Source organism: Ascaphus truei, chromosome 5 (assembly GCF_040206685.1).
Source record: "Ascaphus truei isolate aAscTru1 chromosome 5, aAscTru1.hap1, whole genome shotgun sequence".
NCBI classification, from domain to species: domain Eukaryota; kingdom Metazoa; phylum Chordata; class Amphibia; order Anura; family Ascaphidae; genus Ascaphus; species Ascaphus truei.
The window spans coordinates 215,351,097-215,370,223 of NC_134487.1; the positions used below are offsets into that span (position 1 = coordinate 215,351,097).

General features: G+C 46.2%; 1 protein-coding gene across 1 annotated transcript in view; it reads right to left on the reverse strand.

The window, feature by feature from the left end:
* Positions 1 to 212: 212 nt before the first annotated feature.
* Positions 213 to 19,127, reverse strand: part of LOC142495752 (kazal-type serine protease inhibitor domain-containing protein 1-like) — a 118,294-nt gene continuing 99,379 nt past the window's right edge. The window contains exon 4 of the mRNA XM_075601660.1: positions 213 to 919. Coding sequence (XP_075457775.1) covers positions 792 to 919 — 128 coding nt within the window. The 3' untranslated portion in view covers positions 213 to 791. The remainder of the gene's footprint in view (positions 920 to 19,127) is intronic.

Genomic DNA, 19,127 nt, shown 5'->3' on the forward strand with positions numbered 1-19,127 from the left:
AGACACCACACTAACATTTTAATACCACATTGTTATTTGAGCATCCATTTTGTGAGAATGAATGGATCATATTGGTTCGTTGAAAAGATGGGTAAGCAGAACAGTGGCTATCAGTTCCTCAAAAATATTGCTTCATAAGGACCACAAATCTGCTTATATATAATAGAAGAAACATGCTACAGTTATCTTAACTCTTATTTAATTAGTGCTCAGTTAAAAAGCTCTTTTTACACTTCTGCAAATGTTTGAACCCGACTATGACTACAGTATGTTTATTTATTTTTCATACAGTTGCCATAGAAAAATGGAGTGAATAAAATGGATAAACACCTTATAAATGTAGAGAATACTAATGCATATATTTATACTGTAAAAAGTTAATGTTAAATATTTGTTCTTTTACTATGTGTAAAGCTCTTACAAAGTATATGAGTATGAAGAACTATTTAGGGTTGGAGAATCACAATGTGTTCTGTAAGCAAAGTCCAGTGAAGTTTAGTTACAGATGTAGCCAACCTTACAATACGCGTGGCCGCGGAGGGAATGCCATGGTGCTGGCGGAAGGGGCTGATGCAATGGCTATTCTTTTCAATGTGACCGCCTGCAGCGTTCATCCTTCTGAACCACAATCGCGCCATAGTGAACTGTATGGTTGGCTAAATCTGTGCCAGTAGTCTTATGTAGCATAGCTGAGTAAATGACATTATTAGATATTGCAATATAACAATTGTGATACACTGATTAAGATTAAAAAAAAAAGCATGCTACACAAAATCAAAATTAAACTTGATTTAGTTTTCTGAATCCCCAGATTCAAACTCTTCTCGCTCTTCCTGTTTTGGCTCATAGTAATTTTCATAATCTGTGCTGTAGCTGGTGATTTTACTACTAGTAATAAATGGCAACGTGGATGGTGAACCTGAAAAACAAAAATACTCAGGTAAATAAAGAGTAGACAATGACAACATATTCTATAGTTTAACAATTGTGCTTTTTAAGTCCTGACAACTGAGTTTAAAAGCTACCAAACCAAAATAAAATAATGATATCACTTGTATATTATTGGGCATAGATGGGGTTAACCCCGTCACTGCCAAGGGGCTTGCAAAGGCCAGTGAATAGATTAAAGACACATTCATACTACACGTTATACAGTTATTGAATATAATATGTACCTGTCTGTTTAATATATGAGTTAGTCATTCAAAAACGTATGTATTTTTTGTTATCATATTTTTAGAATGTTGCCTCCCAGCTGGCTATGTATCATGCTTTTTAGAAGTTTGAGCTTGTAAGTCCTTATTGAGCCTGCTACAATTCCTCAAAATGTTAGGCTGAGGAATGGCACATCTAATGTCAAAATAGATGTACACATTGACACTGAGCAACACATGTTGAAAAAGCATTAGCAGCTATTAAAGGTTATTGCACATTTGTAGATCTCCTCCTTAGTTTCAGTTTAACAGTTTGTAATATAGTCTTTCCTTCTCTTTGCTACAAACACCCATAGATTATTATTTATTATTTTATTCGATTTTCCGCATTTTCCTGGTCTACTTGAGCAAAGTTTGTGTGCGACCAATACAAAATGTTTTTCTCTATTGGGAAACAGCATTTTTCATAATATGCATCCTTAACACCACTCCTATTTTGAGCAAATTCAGTGCAAACACTGATACATTATCATCAAAATAGTTATATTACAAGATAATTACATGTGTCAAGTCAAAAGTGAGAAGCATTTAAGAATGAACCCTTTTGCTGCTTGGAGTCTGATGACACTCAAGCGATACCGGACTTCCGGAAGAGCGACCATGCGGTCGTTTGGACTAGCAATCGTGGTCGTGGGCACAAACGTAAATGACACAAACAGAAATGAAGCCCCCTCCACTTCCATTCGATCATGGTTACTGCTCTGGGGGAGCGGTGAATGTGATCTTACGCTAGAAAAAAAAGCAAAAATCACATGGTATACTGTGCCGGCCCTTCACCTGTGTTTAAATATATAGATACAATATGGAGGGGTTCATCATATAGATGTTTAGTGGAACTGCTTGGTGGTATTTTGATGAGGAGTTTGGCCAGGGGGTGACACTGCAGAAACATATCCTTTGGGATGGGAAGAATATGGACCTATGTTTGTCCTTGATGATACCACAGTGCCCATCTCCCTTTCAGGCGGATGCCTAGTCATGTTTAAAAAAGGCATCTGCTGATCTTAAAATGAAACTCAGAGCTGGTGGAGGAATGGGTGCAAGCATTCTGCTTGTTGCCAGTACATAGAGAGAGCTTTCACCTCTTATGCTGCAAAACTGGATGGGGATATATTTTTCGACGTACAGTATGTCTCGCCATGGGATGTTCCAGATGTTGCTAATATTTTGAAGCATTTGGATTTGCATGTGCAAAAGCATTCTAATATGGTTTCTTGTTTGTGTGTCGTGACATTGGATGGGTGTTGGTGACTTTTTCAGAATAGTGTGTTACTGTAGGAGTTTGAGGTGGCTTTTGCAGCAGAGAAGACTGAGGGTGTCATTGAGAGAAATTGAGAGAATTGAGAGAAACACTGTTGCGATGTTGTATCATCTTCCTCCCAAGAATCTGGTGGAGGTTAAGGAGATGGTGGGGAGGCTTAAGGGGCTAAGGAAGGTGACACAGTCTGTCAATCTTTGCTGATTCACTTGTTTATTGTGACTAAAATTATGAACAGGGGCTGGGCCTTTGGTCAGTGCTAGGTAGGTGTGCTGAAAGGTGTGAAAGCTGATGAAAGACTTAGACATATTTTCCTGGACAAATATAGTGGGTGAACTATATGGCAGCAATTGCCATTGGAAAACAGTAATATACAGTATAGTTTTTTACTGACAGGGTGGGTACTGTGGGCCTTGACACTTATTTTGCGGGACAGTGGTGTGTTCACCCCAGGTTAGAATGTTAAGTGGAAAAAGGACTGGGGAAAAAAACTGATTTATTTTTAGTTGTTGATCCCCTTGGTGATCTCAGTGCAGCGATGGGTCGTGAAGTTGGACGACAAGGAGTTACACAGACAACATGAGGGTGGTGTCTGGAGTAAACAGCTTATCAGCTAGTCCGCTATTTGTATAAATATTGCTCATGGTGTGTGTGTTGGCATGCCTAAAGCGAAACATATGGTTCAAGGTGCGTCATGTTCCAGAGTTGCAGACTGCTAATGCTGATGTCTCATTTTAATTCCGCATTGCTTCGGTACCTAGCACAGAGTCTGATTTGTGATCACTCAGGATGGAAGAGTGATCTAACTGTTTCAGAATTTAATGGCTCTAGGTATGTGGTGGGTCTGTTTATGAGCGTGAGAGGAATGGTTGTCCATAGCTCTGATTTTGGGGACTGTTATAAGTACAAAACTTGTTTGGCGGACTTGGTATCCTTAATTCTACAAAACAAGGAGAAGGGACTGTCAGGTGTTTCAATGGAACATAAATTAGTGGCCATATATTTTTTACTTGCAGCTTTCGGGATGCAATAAGGCATTTTTCTATCCGGTTGAATGCTTTTAGGCTGTAAAGAATTATGTTTTCTAAGTGTATCCAACCTTTAGGGCTCTAATGGATGAACTCCCTTAAAACCAATTACAAAATCCACCCAAGTGGGAGTAACATGGGCTGGAGTATAAGAGGGGGTTCCACCTTGGTGTGGTTAGGAATAACCAGGAGGGCAAGCTAGGAGGCCTTAACCTGAAGACCTAGAACCCCCATAAGCGTTAGCCAGGTTGCTGTTTCACCAAGATTTTTCCCTGCATGCATGGCCAGGACAGTAAAGGGTAGGTCTGTCATACAGGGAAAAGACCCCACCACTTCAGCTTCTGACAAATATCCCAGTTCATCTGCATCAAAGGTCAATATTCTGTTATCCCTATGAAGACTGTGCCTTTGTCAGTGGGAACCCAGGAAGTCCGCTGTCAAGTAAAGCTGCTGTTTGCTGGTAATGTACAATGGTCTGATAAAGCCCCTTGTGTAACGCATAGCTTACCACAAATGAAGCGCGACCACAGGGCTGAGGTAGGGATTGGTATAGAACGCCGACCACAACTGTGAGGGCGCATCTAGAGTGTAGGATAGTCTTGCATGCCGGGTCAGAGTTATAGAGGACAGCATAAACGTGGTACTTGCTGGGTCTAGGAGCGGAGAGTAGTTGGGGTACGTAGCCGAGGTCAGGATTGGAGAGAGTAGAGTCGTCGTTGTAAGGATCCGCGCTGCGGGTAGACCTGCTTCCAGCACCTCCTAACTTTCTCTCCGTGCCGCCCAGGCTCCCCGGCGGTGTGCCTCACTCCTCGCGGTCCCCCCCACAGCTGCTCCCGCACTTCCAGGTCACGCGCGGCAATCTTACGGGCGCGCGCGGACCCAGGCTTCCATTTACTGCCGCCGTGCACCCGACTCCGCCTCCTCAGGTGCTGAGCACGCATCACGCGCTTCCCTGCCCCTGCTCCATCAGGTCCGCCCCCCAGGCCCTTCTCCCCTATCTGATCCTTCCCCAGGCTGCTCCTTCGCTCCTCCCCTTGCTCTGATAGGGGAGAAGTGCCTGGGAAGCTGGGGCCTATCAGGTCCTCCCTCGGGCCGCTCCTCCGTTCCTCCCCTTCCTCTGATAGGTCCCAGCCCCCTATTTAGTCTCCCCTCACCATTACCTCCTTGCTCTGCATAGTTTCTGTACCTTGGTGCTGTCTGCTGTTGCCTGGCCCCTTTTGTCTTTTAGTTCCTGTTCCTGTCCCTGGATATTCTGCTGACCTCCCTGGATCTTGACCTTTGGCATTGGACTTCTATTACGCTGCTCTCTGGTACCCCTTGGATTTGGCTTTGGACATTACTACCCTGCAGACTTCTATATCCCCTGGACATGGCTTACGGACACTCAACTACGCTGCTCTCTCCACTCCACGACCCAGGCTTACGGACACTCTACTACGCTGCTCTCACCATCCCACGACCATTGGCTTACGGACTTTACCTTTCTATGCTGGAGTTGTCAAGTATGGTAACCTTTCTATTTTTTGTTACCTGGACCACCTACGCTACTTCCACACTCCGGCCGTGCCCCCGTTTACTGCTAGGTGTGTGGTATTACTCCTTTCCACCTCAGTCCCGGGGTCTCGTCTGGCTTGTGGGCAGGCCGAGCGTTACAGTCGTATAGCCAAAGCCAGAGGCAGCGCAGGAGAGAGCAGGATCATCGTATTCCAAAGCCAGGGTCAGTGCAGTATCTCAAAGTCCAAAGTCCAAGGCAGGGTCAGGCAGCAAGGGTAAGAGCCAGAAAAGGCAGGGTACTGGATCCAGTGAGATGCAGCGTCACAAAATAGAGGTTATGCTCGGCAATGAAGAAGAGCTCAGACAGGGTATAAATAGGACCTCCCTCCAATGGGAGGCAATCAGGAAGTGGAGGTGCCATCACTGATAGGCTGCTGGATCATGCAGGTGCGTCTTATTGTGCAGCCGAATAGGAGTGGGGGTGGGAACTCTAGAGAGCGCATGTGCCCCGCGCGTAAACCGCACATCAGCAAATAGTAGGACACAGGGGTCCAACAATCAATGCTCAGCTGTGGAAAATCAATGTAGAGGTGATAAAGTCTTAAATGGTAAGACAATTCTTGGAAGAACCGCTTTAAATCCAGTCTCTTGAGCATATAAATTCAAGTGTGTCAATTATTGTCTCCTAAAATGTGGGGGACCTGTGGTATGAAGTGCGGGTCAGCTATAAATGCCTGACCCAATAATATGTATCACAGTAATGAACGTCTCCCTGGAGAATGACACAGATATGATATGAACACCCAATCCATAGCTGAAGGAGTGGGGTACTCACAATTGTGGAGTGGTTGGTCCGTCCGCGTGCATCACGTGTACTATGAATAGCAGGAGAATTTCCACAATGGAAAGAAGCGGAGCACAGCAACGAAGTAACGGGGGCTAGACACCGGTAAGTAAGAGGTAAAAAATCCTTTAATCCATTGTAGACATCATGGTATGGGATGTCTACAATGGATTAAAGGATTCTTAACCTCTTACTTACCGGTGTCTAGCCCCCGTTACTTCGTTGCTGTGCTCCGCTTCTTTCCATTGTGGAAATTCTCCTGCTAAACCGCACATCACGCTGGCGACCCACTCGCGCACCACTCCTGCATGCCACGGCACCCGTTTCAGTGCGGGGGCGGAGACCGGAGACGGGACCTGAGGCGAGAAGGGAAGGGCGTGTGTGACCGCTGTGCCACGTACCTCCGTCGTCAGAGCGGGGCATAGTCAGGGGGTGGACACCACAGGACGCCGGGGAGAGTGTGCACCGCGCATGCGTCGTATGTCATTGCCGCTTGGAGGAGAACGTACCCTGGACACGGGAACCGCAGATACAGATGGAGCCTGCGCACTGCCCGCGCACCACACCTGCGAACCACCGCTGAGTGATTCTAGATCCTGACGGACAGGTGAGGGATGGCGAATCCTCACAGTATCCCCCCCCCCCTAGGAGCGAGCTCTGGACCGAATCCCTTCCAGTGAATCAGATAGTGAATCAGAAAAATGGAAAATGTGGAATCCAGGATGGACTGAATCTCGTACTCGGGCTGGCCCTGTACCATAACAGAGGTGGTGGGTAGAACAGGAACTGAGTGTGTGTTCTGGATCACTGGTTTGAGTAACGAAACATGAAAGACCGACGGAATTCTCATGGACGGAGGCAAGGACAACCGATAAGTGACCGGATTCATTTTTTCAGAAATAGTGAATGGACGAGGAATCTAAGTGTGAACTTCATCGATGGGATCTTCAGCCTAATGTTTTTGGAGGATAACAAGACTTTGTCGCCAGGCCTGAATTTAGGAGCTGGTGTGCGATGGCGATCAGCCTGATGTTTTTGCTTCTCGACAGCTGACTTAATATTCCTTTGGATCCTTTTCCAAAGCGTTTGAAGTTCCTTGATCCTATCATCAGCAGCAGGGACCCCAGAGGTAGCAACTACAAGAGGAAGAGTAACGGGATGGAACCCGTAATTAATGAAAAAAGGGGATCCTGTGGTAGATTCGCTACGTACATTATAATGTGCAAATTCCACCCAAGGAAGAATCTCCGACTAATCATCCTGGGAATCAGACATAAGCACTGAAGGAATTGCTCTAAAGATTGGTTGGTCCACTCCGTCTGCCCATTAGTTTGCGGGTGGTACCCAGAAGAAAAATGAAGGGATTGGCCCAACTGAAGACAAAAAGAGCGCCAAAAATTAGATACGAACTGCGATCATCTGTCAGATACGATCACTGCAGGAACTCCGTGAAGGCGGAAGATCTCCTTGATGAATATCTCTTCAAGTTTGGGAGAACTAGGCATACCTTTGAGCGGTACAAAATGTGATTGCTTGGAGAACAGATCTACTACTACAAGAATAGTGTTCATACCCTTAGATACTGGTAGATCCACCACAAAATCCATGGATAAGTGTGTCCATGGCCGAAAAGGAACAGGCAATGGCTGAAGTAAGCCAGCAGGGAGGTTTCTGGAAGTCTTAGTCCTGGCACAAGTTGGGCACGCGAGTACAAAGTCCTTAACATCCTTCTGCATCCCAGGCCACCAAAAGGTCCGGGAGATGAGATCCAATGTTCTTTTTGCCCTGGGATGACCTGCTGACTTAGAAGAATGTCAATATTTATTTCAGGCAAACAGGTCACTCTAGGACCTGTTTGTGCAATGGAAGGGGAGGTAAACAGGTGACCCTTAGGAACCGTGAGATTGTCAGGAATATGATTTTGTTGAAGAACGATATCCTTTACAGCTTCAAAGTTAGTGGAAGAAAGAATACATTTAGATGGACGAATAGATTTGAGTTGGTCCTCCAAATTATCCTCGAGCGAGAACTGACGAGACAGAGCCTCTGCCTTGACGTTTTTGTCCCTGGAAGATAGGAGATAATAAAGTTGAACCTTGAAAAGAAGAGTGACCATCTGGCTTGGCGAGCTCCCAGGCAATGTGCTCCCTCGATGTACAACACATTCTTGTGATCCATAAGAATTGTTATAGGCACTTCAGTTCCCTCTAGAAGGTGTCTCCATTCTTCGAAGGCAAGTTTCATGGCCAGGAGTTCTCGATTACCAATATCATAGTTACGTTCAGCAGAAGAAAAGTTTTTGGAGAAAAAAGCACAGTGATGCAACCTGGCCTGATGATTCTTCTTCTGGGAAAGAACAGCGCCTACTCCGACATCAGATGCTTCCACCTCGAGGATAAAGGGGAGCTTAGGATCAGGATGAACCAGAACCGGGGCGGATACGAACGCTTTTTTTAAAAAGATCAAAAGACTTGACTGCAGCAGAAGACCAAGATGAGGGATCAGCACCTTTTTTAGTAAGAGCCGTCAGAGGAGCTACTCGAGAAGAAAAATTCTGAATAAATCTGCGATAATAAATGGAAAAACCCAGGAAGCGTTGGACAGCCTTGAGAGTAGTGGGTTGAGGCCAGTCCAAGACTGCTGGCAGGATCCATCGTGAGATGTATTCGCAATCCAGGGGGAGTGTAGATGGACGTTCACAGAGGTACACAATTGGAGGCTTTTATAAGGTGAAATTATAATAAGGCTTTATTGTGCCTTTTCCTTTTCATCAGGAAATCATCCAACCACAGGGGGGGGAAACAAAGCTTAATTCACTTGGGAGTATTTCTAGTGAAATCCCATGCAATTCACAACTCCTAGTTAAGCAGGTCTCCCAGCCCCAAACACATAGCATGACATAAGCAGATATAAGAAGTCTCTTTAGAATGAAAGTCTTATCTGTTAGCTGCTGTAGAGTAAGCTTCTCTGCTCTCCTGGAACTGCACCCGTGCGTGCACAGAAAATCAGCCTCCAGGTTTAGAAGTCTTATTTGGTGTCTTGCAATCAGCTCTGCTGTTTCTTCTTGACAGAGCTCAAGACAGGTCAGCTCCAGAGACGGGGTTCTCCAAAGTTCAGCCCACAAGTGAGCTATGGAGTCACTTCCTGTCTCAACAGAAAGGCTTTTGTAAGCAATCTAAATCAGGCAGGTGGTGTTTAATTAATTGACTACCAGCAGTTTAACCACCACACTGCTAGATTAAAGGCACATTACTTGAACAGGGATTACTCCCCTGTTACAGGGAGCATATAAGGGAAATAAAACAAAACAGTCTAAGTGCAGACAGTATAATAAAGTGAATAAGATCTGTAGAATTCTTGGCTCCTATGTGCAGTCTAATCACAGGATTTCAGTAATAAACGGGCAACAAAGAGCAGTTTTGGATAACAGGAAGAACTTCAGGCTCAGGAGTGTGTTTTTCTCCAATCACAGCAAGATGAAGATGCATGTAAAAAGAAATATATCCCTAGTGCAGACCAATAGTAAAACGTCATTTTATAATGGTACTAAAAAATGCACACTTACAATAAAAAACGTTAAAAAACGCATATATCACCATAATGTGATGAAGGAGAATCGATGTGTGTCTGGCTCACCCCCCACCCCCGCTTCCATTCAGCGATCGAGTTGTAGGACGCCTCTGCGGTCAGCTCCCTGCTTCCTGATTTATAAAATCTGTGGAACCTCTACTCTTACTCTTGTGTGTGGGAAGTAAGACATTTTCCAAAATGGAATAAAGTGCTCTGTACTTGTGTTATGATAAAAACATTGATTTATTTGGTGTAAAATTAAAAATTGATCTTAAAAACAAATGGAACAAGTATTTATGATGTCACCACACCAGATATATTAGACGACGAGCAGCAATGTATACGGTCACAGTGAGGAAGCCCTGCTGGTTCGGTAGTCGTTGTCTGACATAATGCCGACAGAAAGTTTGCATTCACTCATCACTTTGTCAAGGCTTCAGGATGTCCTCTAGTGAGGTGACATCATAAATACTTGCTCCATTTATTTTTAAGATAGATTTTTACCTTTATACCGAATAAATCCGTGTTTTTATGATAACACGAGTTCCCCAGCGCTTTTGCTTGCGATGAAACCAGGCTGGATGCACCGGACAAGATCTACTTACAGAGGGGGACTACTGACTCTGTACAAGATTTCTGCAATGAATTGAGACCTAGAAGAAACTACCGTTATGTTATCCCTGTTTAAGTAAAATTGCCTCTAAATACTCTGAGTAATTCAGCAGGGAGCTGGTTAATTGCAGCCAGTCATTTAACCAGTCTCCATCTGGCTAATCAGAGCTGTAAAAAAGCCTCCTGTTGGAAACTTCAAAGAGAGACTCCTTAGCACAAAACTAGCCTGACATGAGGAGAAGATGATGTCTTGAGCAAAAAGGCTGTGCTGTCAACAAGACACACTAAGAACAGACTTATCTTCCTGGGAGCGGCTGGACTGCAACGCCTGCATCTGGAGGAACCGCAGATGTCGCACCAGCACAGCCAGATAAGACTTTCTTATATATTGCTCCCGGATATATATTATATGTTTTTGGACTGGGAACTGGTCTATCTAGCCAGTCAAAGATAGTTAGGGCGTGTATTGTCTACTTAGTCTCCAAAGTGGAGTAGGTGTTTGTTTATTTTGTTTTTGTATGCTGTATAGAGTTTAACGGAACATGCTCAATACTGACATGTTTTAATTTCACCCAAATTGGTCTCTATTAGGGTTCCTCTGCACACACCACTTACAGTTGGGTTTTGTGTATTTTAACCTTTTGAGTGCTGGAGGGACCGTAGCACAGAGTACAACGGCTCCCCTGCCACTCACGATCATGTGCCCGGTTCATCACTGTTGGAAAGGAAGTCCTCCTTCCGTTCCTGATCAGAATAATTTGGTAGCTACTAAATCATGGGGCCCCTGGAGTGCAAGACCCCATGACCCCGTAGCTATTAGTGATGGGAAACTGGTCCAAATGCCCTTACAGGATTTTCCCGGGCTTTCATTCAAAATCCAAGCCATGCGTGAAAATCAGATTTTTGGATTGTATCAATTTTAATCCATGCAGATTATTTAAAAACCCTGTCGACGCATTAATCCACTGCTAAAAATAAAAACCAGGAGGTATAAAATTCCACTCCCACTTCTTGACTACACATCAATTTTGGTGAGGAAAATCGGGGAGAGGGGAGAGAACTGTTGCCTAAAAAAATAAATATATATATATTTTAAATATTATTTTCTTTTTGCTTTTTAATTTGCTACATATTTTGATTTTTTAAAAAAAATTATTATAATGAGTGGTGTCTGGCAGGGCAGCATGGTATCTGCCAATGCCCCTTCTGTGAGACTGGGAAGGTCAACTTTGTCAATCTCATTTTGCAGTGCAGGTGGAAGAGCCTCAGCAGTACATTTTCATGCTGGTACCAGGCGCCGGAGTAGCTATAATACTTTGGATGCTCCAACCCCGGTTGTGAGTGTGTCTAAGGACCCGGCTGCTGCTGTGGCTCCTCAGCCTGTGTCAGAAAAATTACTGTAGGTTGTCTTGCTCAGTAGACCTGTTTTAGAGAAAGCAGGTAGTAGCAAGGCTTTGGGGGATTTTGCCAGTTAGTTTTATGATCAGGTATCATCATTGTTAGAGATGAACTTATCATTTTATCATCAATCATAGACATAGTTAATAGTTACGACTCGTAATTTATTACATTTTAATCATGTTTTTTTTTTTTAAGTTTTTGTTAACGGTCTTTAATAATTGAAATGAATAAGCAATATGCCTAACGGTATATTATTTAATTAATCAATCATAGATATATTTGATAACAGTAAGCACTTCTACTAGTAGTAGTTACTATTTACTAGTACTACCTAGTTATTTATTTATTACAACAAACACATGGTAGTGGTACCATTAGTTGTTGATGAATAATTATGTTAACAACCGAAGAATAAAAAAAACAAAAGAAAAAAAACACAAGTGCAACAATTGTTAAATTTAAAATCATAAACAAAAACAAGATTTGAAGATTTTACCATTAATTACTAAAAAGAATTGTATCAACTGGCTGACTGCTATAAAATAATGACCACACATTCTCCTACTTCTTTTGTGGGGGGCAGCCATATATTTTATTAGAAGGTAATAGAACAATGTTCTGGTAAATAGTGCTCTAATCACTGTGGTAACTAGTCTATTAAAGACAAAATGATATGCATAATCTTGATTGAAGAGCTTCATTAAACAGGAAAATGCAGATAAAGTGAGTGCTGGGGTACACAGGTATGCGCTGAATGATGAGACACATATATATCATGTCCTGGAAAGTGGTATAGATGAAGATTTAATGGCTCCACTAAATCACTACCAATTGGGACTGTATCTCAAGCGCTAACATCCACCATGTGTATACATCCCAGTAACCAATGCAAAATGTAACTCACATGCGTAATCCTGGTTTTCTTCTGTGGACGTGCATCCCCTGGAATCAATAGAGAGTAATCCTCCGAAAAGATAGGTGAAGTGGAGCACAGCCGCGCTAATAAGGGGTATTGCAGGATAACAGCCAATAGAATAAAAAACTTCTTTATTAATACAACATGGTGCAGACAGGAAAAGCTCTTGCGTGTTTCACGCCACGATTGGCGCTTCGTCAGATAGTTTTTTATTCTACTGGCTGTTATCCTGCAATACCCCTTATTAGCACGGCTGTGCATCGCTTCACCTACCTTTTCGGAGGATTACTCTCTATATATTGTATTAGCTTATTGAAATCATAATATGCTACAGTCTGATATCAGACTTAATGATAAGGTTTAGGAAGGATGGACTAAGGATTACTTTGGACTTTGAAGCTACTTTTATTGGTCTCTCTCTGTGACTCTGGGCATTGGGCATAGGAACGGAAGGATCATCATCAGTCTCTGCCTGTCAGTATACAGATGAAATCCCTATAGTGAATGACAGAATAAATACTGTTGCTGTTGATGAAAGTGGCCCTGACTGAACCCCTGATAGAAACCCACTCTGCATCACCAACAATTAGGGAATAGACTCCAAATCCAATGTAATGTTATTATGTTGTAGTATGACATCAGAATCATCAATCATAAAGGATTACACTGGATTTTGATTATCTTAATCTCTCTCTGTCTCTATCTGACCATGTCTGCTCAAATCAGATGGATCTACTCCTGTCTGTGAAAGTGATGCAAAGTGTCTGTGAAAAACTCAACAAGTGACAACTAATTGCGAAGTTTGACAACCTAGATGTCACATCATTAGCTGTTCAAACAGTGAAGGCCACCAAATAGGGGGGACAGCCATTTGTGTTTTGGGGGACCAGCCCCCTGCTGCCGGCCCATTAATTCCCTGCAGCAGGAAACACAGAGGGGAATCCCTGCATCTGAATGACAGGCTGGAGTGGGGAGAGAGAGAGAGGCTGAGTGGGGAGATAGACAGACTGGAGTGAAGAGAGAGGAGAGAGAGATGGGCTGGAGTAAGGGGGAGAGCAGAGCGAGTGACAGGCTGGAGTGGGGAGAGAGCAGAAGAGACAGGTAGGAGTGGGGAGAGAGCAGGAAGAGAGACAGGCTGGAGCACGGATTGAGCAGAGAGGGACAGGCTGGTGTGGGGAGAGAGCAGAGAAAGACAGACTGGATTGGGGAGAGAGCAGAGAGAGAGAGAGAGGCTGGAGTGGGGAGAGAGCAGACAGAGAGACAGGCTGGAGTGGGGAAAGAGCAGAGAGAGATAGGCTGTAGTGGGGAGAGAGCAGAAAGAGACATGCTGGAGTGGGGAGAGAGACAGGCTGGAGTGGGGAGAGAGCGGAGAGAGAGAGTGTTACGCTGGAGTAGCCCGCAGACCAGACCTGTCCCTAGAATTGAGGTGGCAGGTATGAATACACACAGCGACAGAGCGAGGGACATGTCCGGGTTGTGGTATTAGATGGTGCCAGGCCAGATGAGGTGTATTGCGTGAATACTTGCCGGTACCGTTTTCCCAGAAGAATGGTCGTTGCCGTTGCCGAGATCAGGGGTAGGAGACGTATGGAAGGATCGAGATGAGTGCCTTGGTCGAAGGGAGCCAGAAGGTAAGTAAACAGGAACAATCCGAAGTCGAGAGCCAAAGGGGTAGTCTGCCAAGCCGTGTCAAAACCGAGAGAATCAAAGAACAAGCACTGTGAAACACCCATACAAAAACTATGACGAGCGAGGAAGCACAGAACAAAGAGGGTATATAAAGCTGGAACAGCCAACCAGAAGAGGGGGCGTGCCCGGAGGAGCCCAGGGAGATTCAGTGCATTGGATGCTGTTCTTAGAGCTCAGGTGACACTCAGCAAGAGCCAGATTGTAATCGTGTGGTGTTTGGGGGCGGAGCCTGAGTGGGGATAAGTTCAAGGGCTTTTGTGTGTGCACTGTAAGTCCGACGTGCGCATGAGAGGAAGCAACGTGGGGTGCGCACGTGCGCACGGGGCGGCGATTCCGCGCCAACGGCTGCGGCGCAGAGCGTGGGGTGAAGTACCTCGTGGAGCGTCCCACCATGCCGAGGGGTAAGTGCCGAAGCTGAAGGGGGCTTGCGTGGTTGTAGTGGAAGGGTCTGAGCAGTGTAAGGAGAGAGCCGTGAGCTCCGCCTGAGGTGCTGTGTGCTCACATTCCTAACAGTACCCCCCTCTTCAGGATTGGCCTCAGGACGATCCAAAAATGGCTTGTCCGGAAATTTCCTCCTAAAAGTCTTCAGGAGTCTGGGCGCATGGATGTCTTTGAGCGGAACCCAAGACCTCTCCTCGGGTCCAAAACCCCTCCAGTGGACCAAAAACTGAAGCTGCCCCCTGGAGATGCGGGAATCCAGTAAGGCTTGTACCTCGTATTCCTCGTTATTGAGTACCGTGACTGGATCTGGCTTGCTCGTCTGTTTTGAAAAGAAACGATTGGCAATGTGGGGTTTTAATAGCGAGGCATGAAAAACGTCTGGGATCCTCATGGAGGGTGGTAGTTTAAGGCGAAACGCCACTGGGTTAATCTGCTCCACGACGGGAAAGGGTCCCAAAAACCTAGGAGCCAGTTTAGGGGAAGGGACTCTAGAGCGGATGTTTCTTGACGAGAGCCATACTAAATCCCCTGGCTTGTAGTTGGGTGCCGGCCGACGGTGGCGATTGGCCTGAAGTCTAGCAGTATCGGCAGCCTTGTGGAGAGACTTTTGTACCTTGGACCAAATGTCTTGGAGAGTGGAAATCCGTTCGTCTACCGCCTTTACCCCAGAAGCAAGATTGGAAATAGGTAGGCAGGGAGGATGAAACCCATAATTGACAAAAAATGGAGATTCTCGGGTGTATTCACTTCGGGCCGAATTGACCGCGTACTCTGCCCACGGGAGGAGTTGGGACCAATCGTCCTGGGAATCGGAGATGAAACATCTGAGGTATTTCTCCAGTGACTGGTTAGTTCTCTCTGTCTGTCCATTGGACTGGGGGTGGTATGCAGAGGAGAAGGAAGAGACAATTCCCAGTGTTTTAGTGAAGGTCCTCCAGAACTTGGAGACGAACTGGGATCCTCTGTCAGAGACAATGGAAGACGGAATGCCATGGATCCTAAAGATATGCTCGGAGAAAATGTCTACTAGGGCGGGAGAGGAGGGCAGTCCCTTGAGGGGGATGAAGTGGGCCATCTTCGAAAACCTGTCTACGACAACTAAAATGGTGTTGAAGCCCCTAGACCTAGGGAGGTCGACTATGAAATCCATGGAGATCTGAGACCATGGACGAGCAGGCACTGGCAATTGGAGTAGAAGTCCCTGAGGTCTCTGTGGAAGTGTCTTGTTCTGGGCGCATACAGGACAAGCGCGAGTGTATTCCGCAATGTCTTTAGACATACTGGGCCACCAAATGTTCCGACGAATTAAGTCTAACGTCCTTCTGAAGCCCGGGTGACCTGCGGGTTTAGAAGATTGTCCCCAATCTAGGACCTCTGGAATGAATCTGGGCGAGGCGAAGAGCCTGTTAGAGGGAATCGACGTGTTTGAAGGGATCTGTTGCTGGTCCCTTTTGATCTTGTCTAGCGATTTGAAGGTGGAAGTAGCCAAAATTCTTTCGGGAGGTAGGATAGGTTCCAAAGTTGCCTCAGGCCTGTCTTACGAGGAGTATTGTCTGTACAACGCATCTGCCTTCATGTTCTTCGTTCCCGGGATATAGGATAGGTGATAGTTGAAGCGAGAGAAGAAGAGTGCCCAGTGAGCTTGTCGAGGACCGAGGCGACGTGCTCCTTCGATATAAAGTAAATTTTTGTGGTCCGTTAAGATAGAAAATGGCTCCCTTGACCCTTCCAACAGATGTCTCCACTCTTGTAGGGCCCTTTGAACGGCCAATAACTCTCTGTTGCCGACGTCGTAATTCCTCTCGGCGGAGGAGAATTTCTTAGAGAAATACGCACAAGGGTGAAGTTTATCCTGGGGCGAGTACCTCTGTGATAGTACAGCCCCTGCACCGCAGTCCGATGCGTCAACTTCTATTACAAAGGGAAGATCCGTGTTGGGGTGGCGCAGGATCGGTGCCATGACGAATGCCTCTTTAAGGGCCTGTAAGGCGGAGATAGCTTCGGCGGACCAGGCAGAAGGGTCAGCCCCTTTCCTAGTCAACGCCGTGATGGGGGCCACTAGAGTGGAGAAATTGCGAATGAACTTCTGATAGTAGTTCGCAAATCCTAAAAAGCGCTGGATAGCCTTGAAAGTTTCTGGTCTGGGCCATTCCGTAACTGCCTAGAGTTTACCTGGATCCATCAAAAAGCCTTCGTCTGAAATAGTGTAGCCCAGAAATTGGGTAGAGCGTTGATGGAAGGTACACTTCTCTAGTTTGGCGTACAGGTGATATTTAAGTAGACGTGAGAGGACGTACGAGGTGTGACGAATGTGATCCTGGAGATTTCTAGAGAAGATCAAAATGTCATCTAAATAGACAATAACAAAGATGTTGAGCACCTCACGAAATACGTCATTAATAAAGTCCTGAAAGACAGCCGAGGCGTTACATAAACCAAAACGCATGACGAGGTACTCATAATGCCCACAGCGGGTGTTGAAGGCCGTCTTCCACTCGTCGCCCTGCCTGATGCGGACCAAGTTGTAAGCCCCACAGAGATCCAATTTGGAAAATATCTTAGCCCCACGCAGTTTATCGAAGAGTTCCGTGATCAAGGGGAGTGGATAGCGGTTATTGATGGTGATACCGTTCAAGGCCCGGTAATCAATACATGGCCTCAGAGTACAATCCTTTTTCTTCACGAAAAAGAACCCTGCTCCTGCCGGGGAACTGGAGGGCCGTATGAATCCTTTCTCAAGATTCTCCTTTATGTAGTCTTCCATGGCTTGAGACTCAGGTATCGACAATGGGTAAGTCTTGGACTTGGGCAAGGTGTATCCTGGGACCAAATCGATGGGGCAATCGTAAGACCGATGAGGAGGCAATTGTTCTGAGCGGACCTTGTTAGAGACCTTGCGGAAAGGGTGGTACACAGGGGGAAGAATGGAGTCCTGAGTCATTGTGTTAGGCAAGAGTTTGGGAGACTTCCCTGACCTCGGTTTCCAGGTGATAGGGGTAGGTGAGACCCAGTCAATTGGAGGGTTGTTCTTCTGCAACCAAGGTAGGCCGAGGGTTACCGGCGTACCTGGGGCCTGGATGGCGTCAAGGACCAGGGTCTCGCTGTGGGAGTAGGTAGATAGGAGGAGAGGTACGGTCTGTAGCGAGATAAAGGCTGGAGACAGCGAACGTCCGTCAATCCCAACAAAGTCAATAGGTTGGGCCTTCTTCACCAAAGGTATCCGATTCTGTTTGGCGAAATCGAGGTCTACAAAGTTTCCTCCAGCACCGGAGTCGATAAAGGCAGCAGTAGATGTGCGAAACTCAGCGCCTGCAAGAGAAATAGGAATTGTAAGTTTCTTAGGCAGTGCCTCCTTGGGGAGGGACAAGACGAGATAACACCCAGTGAGATCCCCTTCATACTCACTGAGTGTTCCCATTTCCCGGACGCAAAGGGCATGCACGGACCAGATGTTCAGGGGATCCACATTAGAAACAGAGTCCGCCGGCGTAGCGGTGTTGTCGTAGTGGATTCCGGATCTGTTGCACCCCTAATTGCATTGGCTTGGGAGGCTCCAGTGCCAGCTACTGCGAAGGAGGCAGTCTAGGAACCAGAGGAGAGTTGGGGAAGGGTGCTTGGAAGGTTAGTGGCCGGGCATGCTGACGCTCCGAGCGTCGTACCTGGATGCGTTGATCAATGCGTACAGCCAAGTCGATGAGCGCCTCCAATTGGTCTGGCCTGGGTTGCCGAGCAAGCTCACCCTTGATGGACTCCGAGAGACCTTGCCAGAAGACAGAGACGAGCGGCTCTTGTCCCCAGTTCGTCTCGGCGGCGAGCATGCAAAATTCCACCGCATACTGTGTCACCGATCTTCGCCCCTGAGTTATCTGGAGGAGGGAAACAGACGCCATCTACCGGCGTGCAGGGGAATAAAAGACTTGTCGGAACTCACCCTTGAAGGCTAGGTAGTCTTGTGTCAAGTCCAGGCGCAACTCCCAGACTGGCGAGGCCCATGCCAGCGCGCTGCCCGTCAGTAGGTTGTACACGTAGGCTACCTTCTTCCGGCTGGTGTCGTACTGAAGGGGTGCCATTTCAAATTGAACCTCGCACTGGTTAAGGAAACCTCTGCACTCCTGCGGGTTGCCGGCGTACGGCTTGGGAGGCGGTATCTTCACGTCCTGACTGCTGGGTCTGACTGGTTCTGCAGCCTGTGGAGGAGAAAGAGGAACAGGTGCTTACGGTAAAAGAGCCAAAAGTTTGGCCATTTGACGTGTTAGGGCCACCATCTGATCGGCCATGGCCTGGTTTTGCTGTATCAGCGTAGAGATTGCTTGCTTCAGTTCGGCCTGGTCTGCGTCTTGTGGGCTCGTCATAATGTTACGCCGAAGTAGCCTGCAGACCAGACCTGTCCCTAGAACTGAGGTGGCAGGTATGAATACACACACCGACAGAGCAAGGGACGTGTCCGGGTTGTGGTATTAGATGGTGCCAGGCCAGATGGGTGTATTGCGTGAATACTTGCCGGTACCGTTTTCCCAGAAGAATGGTCGTTGCCGTTGCCAAGATCAGGGGTAGGAGACGTATGGAAGGATCGAGAAAAGTGCCGTGGTCGAAGGGAGCCAGAAGGTACGTAAACAGGAACAATCCGAAGTCGAGAGCTAAAGGGGGTAGTCTGCCAAGC